This window comes from Trichechus manatus, unplaced genomic scaffold (assembly GCF_000243295.1).
Source record: "Trichechus manatus latirostris isolate Lorelei unplaced genomic scaffold, TriManLat1.0 scaffold00045, whole genome shotgun sequence".
NCBI lineage: Eukaryota > Metazoa > Chordata > Mammalia > Sirenia > Trichechidae > Trichechus > Trichechus manatus.
The window spans coordinates 16,245,849-16,261,429 of record NW_004443981.1 but is presented as its reverse complement, the minus strand read 5'-3'; the positions used below and the strand labels follow the sequence as shown (position 1 = coordinate 16,261,429).

The window sequence follows — 15,581 nt, the reverse complement described above, 5'->3', positions numbered from 1 at the left end:
AGCACATCACTACACCAGCCTTGCTCTGGAGTAATCACGTTCCTTCCTGGCTCTCGGCAGCACATCACTAGCACAGGCTTTTTATTTTAACTTTTATCACCATTTCAACCCACTGTGATGCTGAAGCACCGAACCCCTCAAACAAGACAGCTATGTTGCATCTGTAAGCTCTTCCCCCCAAATAGGTGGTGTCAGTTGGTTCTAGCTACAAACTAGTGCAAACCATTCCAAATATCCTAATGTCAACTGGGCTTCCAAATTACTTAGTTGAAGTAGACCCAGTTCTTATGATGGAAACTTCAGCTCCAAGAGAAATGCAGGTATTGACAGTGCATGACCTAGAATCGAGTCGATCTAACACACCGGGAGGGGCGGGGGGGCGGGGAATAATAAAAGACAAGCAAAAAGTGGCACAAAAAGGATCGTTTTAACTCTGAGCCTTGAAATGCTCCGTTTCCAATATGATAAGGCATCATTACTGCAAGTAAAGGAAGTTCTTCTCAATGGCACCCAAGCCCACTCTCGGGCTGATCTGAGGCAGAGTCACCACTCCTGCCAAGCCCAGCTGCACACTGGGATCAGCCTGCATGCTGAAAAACAGACTGATATCCAGGCCCGTCTTTCACAGTATCTAACACACACGCCTTTCGTAGAGAAAAAAAAAACAAAAAACCAAACCCTTTGCTGTTGAGTCAATTCTGACTCATAGTGACCCTACAGGACAGAGAAGAACTGTCCTGTAGGATTTCCAAGGAGTGGCTGGTGGATTCAAACTGCCGACCTTTTGGTTAGCAGCTGTAGCTCTTAACCACTGTGCCACCAAGGCTCCTTCATAGACTAGTGCTCAATGTATGCCTGTTGATTTGATCTGTCCACCTTCCTTGGGGTTCTCTCAAGTCTGGATATTTTTAGTTTAATTTTAATAGCCAAAATGTCAGTTAAAAGGATATAATATTTTATTTTTGAAAGGAAAATCTCATTACAATGTATCCTATACATGTGCTTACTCACCGTGGCCAGTCAAAGTCATCTGACGATGTTATATCTCCATCTACTCCACTAGACACGTGGAAAAACTTAATAGATGGTTCTCCTTTATCTTCCTGGAATGACCCTAAGAAAACAAGACTGATTAACTGAACTGCATTTCTTCTCAGGGGCTAAAATACTCTGTTCCTCCTGAGAAGAGCACAGATTCTCTACATCAGGGACATCAGGAACATCACACAACATGAAGTTTTACGGCATTTACTCATTCCTGGTCCACATGTACACGTGCGTAGGGGAAAGGAGCAAGTACAAATGATGAGAAGAGTGATGGTTTCTTCTCACTGGAGATAAGGGAAGATGAGGTGACTCCTAAAGCTCTCTCATGAAGCCCTCATCAGCAACAGCCAGTTTTAACTATCTCTAAAGATCATGTGAAACTCAGAAGGGACAATGGCAGGGGAACTTCTGCAGCCTGTTCCAGAGAGGGGGTGGCAGAGGCAGGTGGCTCAGGAACCACAGGGGGAGGTGTCAATCTCCTCTAGGGTTCCTGATACTCGTGGTTCACTCTGAGTCCTTCTATAGTGCCTTCCTTAGCTCCCAAGAACAAGGTAATACAGAAAACCCAAGGAGATTTTACAAAGAAAAGTCACCAGAGACTAGCATAATGGCTGAAAGCTCAAGCTCTAGTGTTGGACTTGGGTTTGGGTCTTGATTCTGCCATTTATTACAACATGATCTTGAAGATTCTCCTTCTTTTGTGTGTGTTTTCATTATTTATTTCTTTTGATTTTTTTAAAAATTGTACTTAGATGAAGGTTTACAGAACAAACTAGCTTCTCACTAAACAATTGGTACACACATTGTTTTGTGACATTGGTTGCCAACCCCATCACATGTCAACACTCTCCCGTCTCGACCTTGGGTTCCCTATTTCCAGCTTTCTTGTCCCCTCCTGCCTTCTTGTCCTTGCCCCTGGGCTGGTGTACCCCTTTAGTCTTGTTTTGTTCTGTGGGCCTGTCTAATCTTTGGCTGAAGGGTGAACCACAGGAGTGACTTCATTACTGAGCTAAAAGGGTATCCGGGGACCATACTCTCAGGGTTTCTCTAGTCTCTGTCAGACCAGTAAGTCTGGTCTTTTTTTGTGAGTTAGAATTTTGTTTTACATTCTTCTCCAGCTCTGTCCAGGACCCTCTATTGTGATCCCTGTCAGAGCAGTCGGTGGCGGTATCTGGGCACCATCTAGTTGTGCTGGACTCAGTCTGGTGGAGGCTGCCATAGTTGTGGTCCATTAGTCCTTTGGACTAATCTTTCTCTTGTGTCTTTAGTTTTCTTCATTCTCCATTGCTCCCGAAGGGGTGAGACAAGTGGAGTATCTCAGATGGCCACTCACAAGCTTTTAAGACCCCAGACGTCACTCACCAAAATAGAATGAACGTAGAACATTTTCTTTATAAACTATGTTATTATGCCAGTTGAGCTAGATGTTCCCCGAGATCATGGTCCCCACAGCCCTCAGCCCAGTAATTTGGTTCCTCAGGGAGGTTACATGTGTCCATGGAGCTTCCGTGACCTTTCCTTGTACAAGTTGTGCTGGCTTCCCCAGTATTGTGTACTGTCTTACCCTTCACCAAAGTTACCACTTATCTATTGTCTACATAGGGAAGACACCTCCTTCTAATCAACAAACTCTTCACATTAAATCATAAACGTAACTGGAAATCACAATTGTACGGTGATTCTGACAACTAAAGGAAAGAAGGTAATGCATGTGGAGGGCTCAGTACAGGGTGCAGCAGTGCCCGACAACCTGCAACGGGAAGGGCAACAAAGCAGTCTGAAGCACTGTAGAAAACACGTATTTTAACAAAATAAACAAATCATCGTGCTTAGGCATTTCTTTAAAAAACTGGTTTATATCGTATTTACACAATGCTGCAGAGAAGCTGTTGCTTGTGCTAACACAACGCTCTTCGATTTTATTACATTTTAGCAACGGTTGTTTGTTTCCGGTCTGGCTCTCACAGGCACGCTGAATCTTACCGACCAGTTCTCTGAAGGTAAGTTCCAGTTTAGCTTGTTCTGGGGTTGATCCTCCTACGACTTCAGTCTTAAATTCTAGATCTGTGAAGGCTAAGTGAAGGATCTCCTTCTGAAGCGACTTCTTAAACCACGGTCCTCTTTCTTGATCTGATCTAAGATCAGGTATTGGGAAGCGAACAGAAAGGTTTAATGCTGGTGTGGCAGCTTGTACTGATATCCGACAATTTGCAGGATTATGTGAATCATCTAGAAATACTTCAGTGAAAGCCTTGTGCTGAAACACAAAATATCAAAAAATATGCCAAAATATTAAATAAAGTAAATTAACATGAATGACATTAGTATCCAATCACTATAATATGTATAATCACTATTCTCCATTTGGTTTAATACATTAAAATGTAATTTAAAATAACTATTACCTTATTAATTAGGCGTTCTGAAATTTTATAATACAACTCCTATTGGCAAAAATCAAGCTATAAACAGAAGTTAAACCCTCATATAAAAAATCAAAATAAATCAAAATAAAAACTAAACCAGAGTGAAGACACAGGTACTACATATACATATCCATCTTGCTAGCAATTTAAAAAGAAAAAATGTGTAAATTAACCTTTCAACAACTTCAATATGGTTAAAAATCATGATAGTACCCAAAAAGCAATCTGAAGGATTTACCTACCAATACACTTAAAGAAAGGAGCCCTGGTGGTGCAGTGGTTAAAGCACTCAGCTGTTAACTGAAAGATCAGTGGTTCAAACCCACCAGCCACTCTGCAGGCGAAAGATGTGGCAGTCTGCTTCCATAAAGATTACAGCCTTGGAAACTCTTTGGGGCAATTCTACCCTGTCCTATAAGGTCATTAAAGCTCATTGTGATTTTAGATGAAGTCTGCCAAATGCAAAGGTCCATCCCTTACTCATCTCATATTCTAAGACTAAGCTCTCAATAAATATTCACAAAATGACTAACTCTGAACTCCTCTGTAACCCAAGTGAAACCAAAATGTGTATGCAACATTTACCAAAGGCCATGTTATAATAAAATGATCAAAGAACATGCCTAAGTCAACGTCTTAGTTATCCAGTGCTGCTGTGACAGAGATACCACAAGTGGGTGGCTTTAACAAACAGAAATTTATATTCTCACCGTTTAGGAGGCTAGAAGTCCGAATTCAGAGCACTGGCTCTAGGGGGAGTGTCTTAGTTATCTAGTGCTGCTATAAGAGAAATACCACAAGTTGATGGCTTTAACAAAGAGGAATTTATTCTTTCCCAGTCTAGTAGGCTAGAAGTCCAAAATTCAGTAGGTCAACTCTGGGGAAGGCTTTTTCTCTCTGTTGGCTCTGGAGGAAGGTCCTTGTCATCAATCTTCCTCTGGTCTAGGAGCTTCTCAGCACAGGAACCTCCGGTCCAAAGGATGCACTCTGCTCCTGGAGTGGCTTTCTTGGTGGTATGATGTTCCTATGTCTCTCTGCTCGTTTCTCTCTTTTATATCTCAAAAAGAAATGGGCTTAAGACACAATCTAATCTTGTAGATTGAGTCCTCCCTCATTACCATAACTGCCAATAATCCCATCTCATTAACATCATAGAGATAGGGTTTACAACACATAGGAAAATCACATCATATGACAAAATGGGAGATAATCACACAATACTTGGAATTATGGTCTATCCAAGTTGACAGATATTTTTGCGGGACACAATTCAATCCATGACAGGGAAGTTTTCTCTGTCAGCTCTAGAGGAAAGTCCTTGTCTCTTCAGCTTCTGCTTCCTGGTTCCTTGGAGATCTCCACACGTCTTGGCAACTATCTTACCCCATCTCTCTCTCTACTCGCTTGCTGAATTTCTTTTACATCTCAAAAGAGATTGACTCAAGACATACCCTACACTAATCCTGCCTCATTCACATAACAAATGGGATTACAACCACAGGCATAGAGGCTAGGATTTTAAACATGCTTTTTCAGGACACAATTCAATCCGTAACATTCCACCCTTTGGCCCCCCAAAATTCATATCCTTGCCACATGCAAAACACATCATCCCAAAAGTCTTAAGTCAACTCCAAGTCCAAAATCTCATCTTCTGAATCATCTAAATCAGATACGGGTGAGACTTTAGGTGTATTTGATCCTGGGGCAAGATTCCTCTTCATCTGTGAACATGTGAAATCTAGACTACAAGTTATCTGTTTCCAAAGTACAATGGTGGAACAGGCACAAGGTACATGTTTCCATTACAAATGGGAGAAACTTGAGGGAAAGAAGGATAACAGGCACCAAGCAAGTCCAAAAGTTAGCAGAACAAATTACAGCAGCTCTCAAGGTTTGAAAATAATCCTCTTTTCTCTGAGACCATGGCAATGGCCTCACCCTCTAGACTCTGGGTCTTGGCCACACCCTCTGGATTCTGGGTAGATACCCCTTGGCCTTGAGTTTCAGCTCCACCTTCCAGGCCCTCTGGGATGGCAACTCTGCTCCCTCAGCTTTAGGTGGTCCCATTCTCCGACTCCATCTGAGTGGAGACCCCACCCCCCTCAGCCCCAGCAGGCCCCGTTCTTCTGCCCTTTGGGCATGGCAGCCCAATCCCCTCAGCTTTGGGAAGTGGCCCCAACCCCCTGGCATACCTTATTGGCATCCCCACACTCCGGAACCAAGCTGGCAAAGATCTGACTCTTAGAAACCTAGGAAGCTGTGGCCCCACTCTTTGAGATCCAGGAGATCGTGGCCCCACCCCTTGAAACCTAGAAGGTCCCACTTCCTATGCTCCCTCCAACAGTTCTGCTGATCTCTCAAGCTGCTCCAGGGATGGTCCTTTTATTTTCTTGGAGGACAACAGATGTAGCTCCTTTGGCCTGATTCCTGCCTGTAGAATTCCAAGGGAGCAGATAGCATTCTTTCCTTTTGTTCTTTCTCTGTCCTCTTCAGTATAAGCTGATGAGTTTTCTGCTGTGGTAATTAGATCCATCAGTTACATGCTTAATCTCTTTAACAAAAGATTGTGTAGCCACGTCCTTGGTAAACATTCTAGGATACATGTCTTAGTTTGTACAACAGAATTTTCAAAATCTTTAAATTCTGTTTTCATAAGTTCATTTTTAAGTCCATCTCTTTCCGCTCACATTTTATTATAAGTGGTGTCATGGATTTAATTGTGTCCCCCCAAAAATATGTGTCAACTTGGCTAGGCCATGATTCCCAGCATTGTGTGATTGTCCACCATTTTATCATCTGATGTGATTTCCCTATGTGTTGTAAATCCTAACTCTATGATGTTAATGAGATGGGATTAGTTATGCTAATGAGGCAGGACTCAATCTACAAGATTAGGTTGTGTCTTAAGTCAATCTCTTTTGAGATATAAAAGAGAGAAGTCAGCAGAGAGACATGGGGACCACATATCACCAAGAAAAAAGAGCCAGGAGAATAGCTCCTCAACCAGGGAAGACTGATGACAAGGACCTTCCTCCAGAGCCGACAGAGAAAGAAAGCATTTCCCTGGAGCTGGCACTCTGAATTCGGACCTCTAGCCTACTAGACTATGAGAGAATGAATTTCCCTTTTGTTAAAGCCATCCACTTGTGGTATTTCTGTTATAGCAGCACTAGACAACTAAGACAAGTGGCAAGGAGAAACCACGTGGCCCCTTTAAGATCTTGCTTAGAAATCTCATCAGCCAGATATCCACGTTCATCACTTACAAATTCTACCTTCCACCAAACATTTGAACATAATTTAGACAAATTCTTTGTCACTGTATAAAAAGCATCGCCCTTCCTGCGTTGGGGTCCTGGTGGAGCAGTGGTTAAGAGCCTGACTGCTAACCGAAAGGTCGGCAGTTTGAATCCAACTGCTCCTTGGAAACCCTATGGGGTAGTTCTGCTCTGTCCTATAGGGTTACTATAAGTCAGAATCGACAGCAACAAGTTGGTTTTCTCTATTGCCCAATCACATATTGATCATTTTCTTTTAAAGCCTCACCAGAAGCACATTTAATGTCCACATTTCTAGCAATGTTCTTTGCTGGCACCATGTACATTCCCTAAGATCATAGAGACTTTCTCTATAGCTCTTGGGCTCGGTTCTCTAGAAAAGCAAAACCAGTGAAGCATATGTATGTATAAATATGTATATAGAGAGGTTTATCTCAACGAAATGGCTCATGCAGTTGTAGAGGCTGGCAAGTCCCAAGTCTGTGAGTCAGGCATCAGGGTAGAGGCTTCTCCTGACTCACATAGCTTTAGGGGCTGACGAACCCAAGATCAGCAAGTCAGACAGCAGGATGCTGGCTCACAGGCTGCGAAGGCGAACAAATCCCAAGATCAGTAGGTAAGACAGTAGGCCACTGGCTCACAGGCTGCAGAGGCTGACAAATCCCAACATCGGCAGGCAATATGGCAGGCCGCTGTCTCAAGTCCCAAGAACCAGAGGTCAGATGATAATGAGCCAGATACAGGATCCAGAGCAAGCAAGTGAGCTTTGCCTGAACGTCCTTATATATTGGATTCAGGCCACACTCCCAAGGATACTCCCACTTCAATTGATTGGCCGCTCACATCAGATCACAAAATGGAGGATGACAACATCATTACATAACTCTCAAATTACACCATTACATAACTCCCAAACTACATCACTACATAACTGCCAAACCACTGAGAATCATGGCCCAGCCAAGCTGACACACAACCTCAACCACCATAGCTCTCCTCACTTCCTTCTAAGCCCCCACCAGAACTGCCTTTGATATCCATAATTCTACCAACAGTTTCTTCACAGCAACCTAGACTTTTACTATCAGGCACCTTAAAACTCTTCCAGAATCCTCCCATTATCCAATTTCAAAACACCTTCCACATTGTACGTATTTGTTAGAGCAGCACCCCACTCCCGGTACCAAATTCTATCTTAGTTATCTAGTGCTGCTATGACAGAAAGACTACAAGTGGGTAGCTTTAACAAACAGAAGTTTATTTTGTCAGTTTAAATGGCTAAAAGTCCGAATTCAGGGTGCTGGCTCTAGGGGAGGCTTTCTCTCTCTGTCAGCCCTGGAGGAAGGTCTTTGTCTCTTCAGCTTCTGCTTCCGGGTTCCTTGCAGATCTCCACATGTCTTGGCATTTGTCTTACCCCATCTATCTCTCTCTGCTTGCTTGTTTAATCTCTTTTATATCTCAAAAGAGACTGACTCAAGATACACCGTACAGTAATCCTGCCTCATTCACTTAACAAAGACAATCCATTCCCAAATGGGATTATAACCACAAGCACAGAGTCTAAGATTTACAACACAATGTGGGTGACACAATTCAATCCACAACAGTCAACTTCTATTTTTTCTCTAAAATGTATAGAAACTTACAAAACTTCAGTCCACAGTATGCTGTAGGTGGTAACACTCCTCAGTTTCTCAAATCAGTCTTTAACCTCCTAGATGAGAGAATTCCTTTTTTATGCTAGACTTGGATATTTAACCAACTTCTTTCTCTACCCTATTTGAGTTTCTAACACTAATCCTCATTCTTGGGGCACAAATAACCCAAGAGATTAAGCCATCATCCCAATACATCTATGGCTAACAGCAAATATAGACACTGGCCCTATAAAACTTAAAGAAACTAGCAATTGGTGGCAATAAAAAAAAAAAAAAAGAATGCTGATTTAATGTAAATACCTACCTAAGGGAATACCTACCTACCTAGGGAAAAAGCAAATAAGTAAAACAATAAAATATCTTGTCTCTATCTTTTTTTTAAACCAAAGTTGTTGCTGTCCGTCCCTGGTCCTACAGCCCCCATCCCCCAAGTTCCAGCCCCCAAATTGCTAATAGACTTCTTGCAAATGTGACTTACTTGATTTACTTAGAAAAGATTCCAGGTAATGGGAACCTAGTTTGCTATGTAAACTTTCACCTAAAACACAATAAAATATTAAAAAAGAAAGAAAGAAAAAACTCCAGACACCAGATCTAAGTGATATAATTTGATGCTCAATAACATGATACTATAAATTATGCTCCCATTTTCAAAAGTATATTTTATATTATATTAGCTACATTTTATGGATGGTTCAAGTAGTTTTTTAAAATGTGTGACTAGATAAAATTTTGTGGAAATATTACAATAACAGTTACTAAAATTCAGATAAATATAGAAAAGGAAAGGAAATCTAATGCTACCATTCTCACACAATCAATGGTACTAACTGGTTTATTTCCATCCATTCTTTTTCTATACACCAATGTTATTTATACAGCTATAATAAAAGTTTATGTGGAATAATATATTCTACTTTTTCACTTAATGCTATGTCATGAGACTTCTTCATGTTACCACATCACCTTCCTAACTGTTATTTAAAATGGCCACATAAAATTTCATTCAATACATTGCCAAAACTTATTAGTCTATTATCTAGACATAAAAGATGTCTCCATTTTTTCATTATTACAACAGTGCAGTTGTAATAATACATGATGTTTAATTTATTAAGAATATTTAAGCTTAGAAATAATCCCATAAGTTTATATGTTGTTCTGAGGTGCCATCAAGTTGATTTTGACCCATAGTGAGCCACTGTGACACAGTAGAACTGCCCCATAGGGTTTTCTAGGCTGTGATCTTTACGGGAGCAGATTACCAGGTCTTTCTCCTGCAGAGCCACTGGCGGGTTCAAATCGGCAACCTTTCCATTACCAGTTGAGTGCTTAACCACTGCACCACCAGGGCAGTTATAATTCTGATTAGTATTTACGACTTTTGAATACTCACCAGACTAATATGTTTATTATACGAAGTACACATATGTGACACCATCATCTCTACCGTAGTGAGTTTTTGCGGCTGAAGCAAGGAATTTAACCTGTCCACAATGCTGACATCCAGTTCACAAAATACAGGATTTAATTTAACTTGTAATTCTGCTTTCTGAGGAACTGAACTAAGTCTTGCTTGACTACCCTTTTAAAAGAAAAAGAAAAAAAAAGCATAAATATGACTGTTAACGATACTATAAAATTAGTATAAAACCTTAAAATTATGACAAAATATCTACTGAATGAAAATTTACAGGAGGTGAATACACAAAAAGAAATCTTACCTGGGGTCCTTTGTTCTCAGAATGCTTATAATGAAGCTGAAGACATGCAGGGGGGTGTGAATCAGTCCCTTCTTTGGAATGGAACATTAAAAGCTTAAAAACAAAGATGAAGATAAGTGTAAAATATTAAACTAAAATTAATCACTTAGGAATTAATAGGAGTGCCAATAGTGGGAAAAGCTTTTTTAAGTCAGAAAAGCTGGCTTTAAGTTTCAGTTTTATCGCATACTAGCAATGAGAATCAAGTAATGAACTGAAGATCAAGAAAGTACTTGAAAATGAAAAAATACTATACAGGCAAATCAATAAGAACCACGAAAGTGCTTCGAAAATATACAAGGGCAAAGTAACAGTAATAAATGTTATTCTGACAGCTTGAAGAAGTTTCTCGAGGGCACACTTTTAGGACAGCAGAAAAATCAGATTAACGATAAATGAAAACAAGACATTTCCTTGGCTTAAACAGTGCTTAGCATACAGCACACATTCAATAAAGAAAATTCTTCTGAAATTAAGAGGACTTCGAAAACTCATCTGTCCTATAGCCTGTCTGCCAGTCTAAAACAAGCCAACTCTAAATTAAAAATTTTACCAGACTCTTATAAGTGGCCTTGAATGCCTCACTTAAAAATATGTTCCAACAAACACAAAAGCAAAAACACACACACAAATCGTATTCCTTCCTGACTTGCCATACATTTCTAAGAAATCACTGCTCTTCAAATAATCCTTAAAAACAAAGACAGACTTAAAGACTAACTCTGAAGGATACCAAAAACCCAAACCAAACCCATTGCCGTCGAGTTGGTTCCGACAGAGTAGAACTGCCGCGTAGGGTTTCCAAGGAGTGCCTGGTGGATTCGAACTGCCAACATTTTGATTAGCAGCCGTAGCTCTTAACCTCTACACCACCAAGGTTTCCATAGAGGAAAAGTATCCGTATTTACCTCTGTATAGTGAGGAGAAACAGAATGAAAATCACTTGGAAACAGGCACTCCAAGAGCTCCATCTGCCCAATGGACATGTCAGTACCAAAGTATCTGCAGGCTGATCTTTGTCTTTGTTCGTAGGAGACTTTGATGCCAGTACCTATAAATCTGTTATAAAAATGCAGCAATTGAAAGTATCCATATACTTATAGATTAAACAATGTATCTTAAGTATTCAAGAATAGCACACAAGTGTTAAAGTATAACAATTATCCATCTATTCTGACCAGCTCGAGTTCTTAGCAATTAGTACTATTCCTAAGGATATTAACCAGAAAGATTGCTTCAAATTTCCCATTCCCTGATATAAAATTTAAAAACCAGTTTTCTGGCCGATAGAAAATTACCCAGGATATACTTATCTCTCAACACTGCCCTTACTTCTTCTATGTTTTAAAATTGACACTGCAATGTGTAAAATCTTTCTAATCTGTAAAATATATGAAATAGTTTCTTAAAACTATTTAAAAGCACCATGCAACTGGCAGATATTTGAAACTTTGTGAAAAATAGGAAGAAAAAAATTTTTCTTCAGAGTTTGATTATAAATACTATTGTCCTAACAGGTAGAGTTTCTTTTACTAGGCTAACTATCAAAACTACTCTGCACATTAATTTTAATACTTCAAAAAAAGTTAAAGGTAAAAGACCAAAGATTTTCCTTAAAAAAATTAATATGTGTCCTTAAACCACTGTATAAAATACTTCTCAACAGTTTATAGATAATTTCGTCAGTTAATTACTTAAATAGTATTTGCATATTAACAATATTACACTCACAGATTTCATTACCTCCTCGTCCATCAGTACTCATCCCATGAACCGATCACCGGGTACGTGGGATACGTGGACAGCACTGATACTTTTACACAGAACTTGAAAAGGTGGCACTCAAGCTCAGGATCAGCCTTAGTCCTATCTCCCAGCCGGGGCCAGTGGCATACGGGTCATTTCCAAGTCCTAGCTCACTAGTTCATTCTGCTCTCACCACTGCTATCACATCTACTAAGAGCCGGTGGCCATAAGAACTGTTTTCATGATTTTAACGGTGCCAGTGGGGATAATGGCAAAATGCGGTAAAAAAACAAAAAACTTGACAACAGCAGGGCAAGGGGCTAAAGAGAAGATAATTTAGAAAGCTCCAGATTATCTAGATCTTATCTCTACATTGTTCCACATGCCAACCACCCTGAAGGAGAGACCCTACACTAGAAATCTTGGCAGCACAGCAAGGAAACCTCACTCATTTACAAATAAAATGTGAATTAGAAAAACAACTGGAGACGGACAGACAGAGGAGTACGAGAGCTCTTCTTCAAGGCTGATTAGTAAATACGAGAACACTTACCGGAGGTGATCATGTGAACAAGCTTCTGCAAACACTGCTCGGAAAGATTTAAAGTCTTCTGTGGAAAATCTTGCTGGATCAATCTTTCCTATACAAGTAAAGAAAGCTACGGCCATGGGCGTCAATGGGTTAAGGTTCAAGGACGTTTCAGGTGGAGATAAAGGATCGATGTGAAGCACTGAGACTGAAAAAGTTCCCACAGCTAGTCTAAAAATAAGTTCAGGCCTGGACTCATCCGTGGAAACGGGTCTAGATGGGAGAGCTGAAATACATGTGGTAAAATTATATGCATAAGATTTAATACTTAAAAACAATCTATTATATCAAAATTACGAAATAAGTACTTACGTATTAGCTTTAGAAAACAGGTGATCACATACCAGTTTAAATGATATTAAATAACTAATTAGAGTAAAATAAAACAAATCATTATCTTATGTCTAGGATTCTTGACACTTAAAGTACAAGAGAGTATGTTACGATAGTGAACGATGAACAAAACTTTTGCATTAATAAAATTGCACTGGAAAAGTCAGAGATTAACCACAATCTGCTCACTAAATTTTCCTTGAAGACCATGTCTATTTCAATTAAACTCTGCAGAGAAGAAAGCTGAGGTTCTCTTTTAAGGAAAGTGTAAACAGTGAAACAAGTATCAGATGGTTGACAGAGAATCCTAAACTGCAATAATAATATGAAACTTATCGTATACTTTTCACTATTTAAATCCAAAAAGAACACAATGAATAGGCAACTATTCTAAAACACTTCATAGTGAACTGTCCCACAATTGCTCCGTTTGCTTTCTAAACTTAATTAAGGGCCTGGACCAAAATAAAGAAGAAAAAGTATAAGAAGCAATAAAACGGTAATTTTTTTTAAAAAAGAAAGCAAAACATTATCTTTAAAAAAATCTCAGTGGACATCAAGAACAAAGGTCTTATTTCTACTTACCAGTCTTCTGTAAAGGTGTTGGGTGAATGAGGTTGGGTGGAAATGGTGACCCTCTTGCTGGCTGTTCTTTATGACGATCAAGGAAATCTTCCCAAGTTGGTTGAAGCTATAACAGTTTTTCAAAAAGTGCATGAAAATAGTGCAGACCTTTGGAAACAACTTTTCAAGAACAGAGCAACAAAAATTAAATACTACTTTACCACAGTAGCACTCAGTGGAGATCCTGCTGGGGTATTTGTATTTGTACTGGTTAACGACAACTCAAGGTCCATATTTGGGGGGTCTCCGAGGGGTGGAAGAGAGGAGAGACTGTGAGACATGTCCATATCAGCCATGGAGAAGAAAACCTCTTCTTCTAGAGAGAACGAGACTTCGTGAATTCCACAAATTCAACTCTTCAAAATAAGTTAATATTCTTCCTTAAGATTATTTGAGATACAGTGAGACCCCAAATTTCATGTTACTTCTAATGGAGTAATTTATCAGATCTAAGATATTAATGATATAGCAAAAACTCAACTGAATATAGGTTAACAAAAGGTTAAGCTATCCTACTAGTGAACTTGTCTTTGTAAAATACAGATATGCAGTATTACATGGTGTATTTTTAGTGTCATGTGTCCATTTAGAAGCTAAATATTAAGGTTTTAAAATAGTAAAAACAAGTATAAACCAAAGAGTCAAATACATTATTCAGAATTGTACTTAATGTTTCGTTTTTTTGTTTTTTTTTCAGGAGGCTGTGTTTTACCCTCATGCAAAAGAACTTTGTTATGGCCAAAAGTCCTTCATAGGTTTTAATCGTTTGTTTTGATATCCCACACTTAAACTTATTTTTTATTATTTACAGTATTATAAGTGCTTATACCCCCATATGTCTGTCAATTTGTCACACTGTGGTGGCTTGTGTGTTGCTGTGATGCTGGAAGCTATGCCACCAGTATTTCAAACATCAGAAGTGTCACCTGTGGCGGACAGGTTTCAGCTGAGCTTCCAGACTAAGACAGACTAGGAAGAACGACCTAGCAGTCTACTTTCAAAAAAAAATCAGCCAGTGAAAACCTTATGATCAGCAGGGGAACAGACCATGAATCGCTCATGTGCCAGTTCAAGTTGAAGCTGAAGAAAGTTAGAACAATTCTGAGAGCCAAACTACGATCCTGAGTATCTCCCACGTGAATTTAGAGACCATTTGAAGAATAGAGTTGATGCGTTGAACACTAATGACCGAAGACCAGATGAATTGTGGAATGACATCAAGGACATTATACACGTAGAAAGCAAAAGGTCATTAAAAAGACAGGAAAGAAAGAAAAGACCAAAACGGATGTCAGAAGAGACTCTGAAACTTGCTCTTGAATGGAGAGTAGCTGAAGCAAATGGAAGAAATGAAGTAAAAGAGTTGAACAGAAGATTTCAAAGGGTGGCTCAAGAAGATGAAGTAAAGTATTACAATGAAATGTGCAAAGATTTAGAGTTAGAAAACCAAAAGGGAAGAACATGCTCGGCATTTCTCAAGCTGAAAGAACTGAATTAAAAATTCAGGCCTTGAGTTGCAATATTTAAGGATTCTATGGGCAAAACACTGAACAATGCAGAAAGCATCAAAATAAGATGGAAGAAATACAGAGTCACTGTACCAAAAAGAATTGGTTGACGTTCAGCCATTTCAGGAGGTACCATATGATCAAGAACCGATGGTACAGAAGGAAGAGGTCCAAACTGCACTGAAGGGAATGGCAAAAAACAAGGCTCCAGGAATCGAAAGAATGCTAATTGGGATGTTTCAACAAACCGATACAGCACTGGAGGTGCTCACTCATCTATGCCAAGCAATTTGGAAGACAGCTACCTGGCCAACTGACTGGAAGAGATTCGTATTTGTGCCCATTCCAAAGAAGAGTGATCCTACCGAACATGGAAATTATCAAACAATACCATTAATATCACACACAAGTAACATTTTGCTGAAGATCATTTAAAAGCAGTTGCAGCAGCACATTGACAGGGAACTGCCACAAGTTCAAGCGGGTTCAGGAAAGGACATGGAACGAGGAATATCATTGCTGATGTCAGATGGATCTTGGCTGAAAGCAGAGAATACCAGAAAGATGTTTACCTGTGTTTTATTGACTATGCAAAGGAATTCGACT

At 39.6% G+C, this 15,581-nt stretch overlaps 1 protein-coding gene across 1 annotated transcript in view; it reads right to left on the bottom strand.

Annotated features, from left to right (window-relative positions):
- The window catches only part of ATG2B (autophagy related 2B), a 99,539-nt gene that overhangs the window by 46,768 nt on the left and 37,190 nt on the right, over window positions 1–15,581 (bottom strand). The window contains exons 9-16 of the mRNA XM_004376736.3: window positions 13,629–13,783; window positions 13,429–13,534; window positions 12,475–12,736; window positions 11,084–11,234; window positions 10,137–10,229; window positions 9,809–9,997; window positions 3,031–3,304; window positions 1,012–1,114 (exon numbers count right to left, since the gene is read on the bottom strand). Of these exons, the coding sequence (XP_004376793.1) occupies window positions 1,012–1,114; window positions 3,031–3,304; window positions 9,809–9,997; window positions 10,137–10,229; window positions 11,084–11,234; window positions 12,475–12,736; window positions 13,429–13,534; window positions 13,629–13,783 (1,333 nt within the window). The remainder of the gene's footprint in view (window positions 1–1,011; window positions 1,115–3,030; window positions 3,305–9,808; window positions 9,998–10,136; window positions 10,230–11,083; window positions 11,235–12,474; window positions 12,737–13,428; window positions 13,535–13,628; window positions 13,784–15,581) is intronic.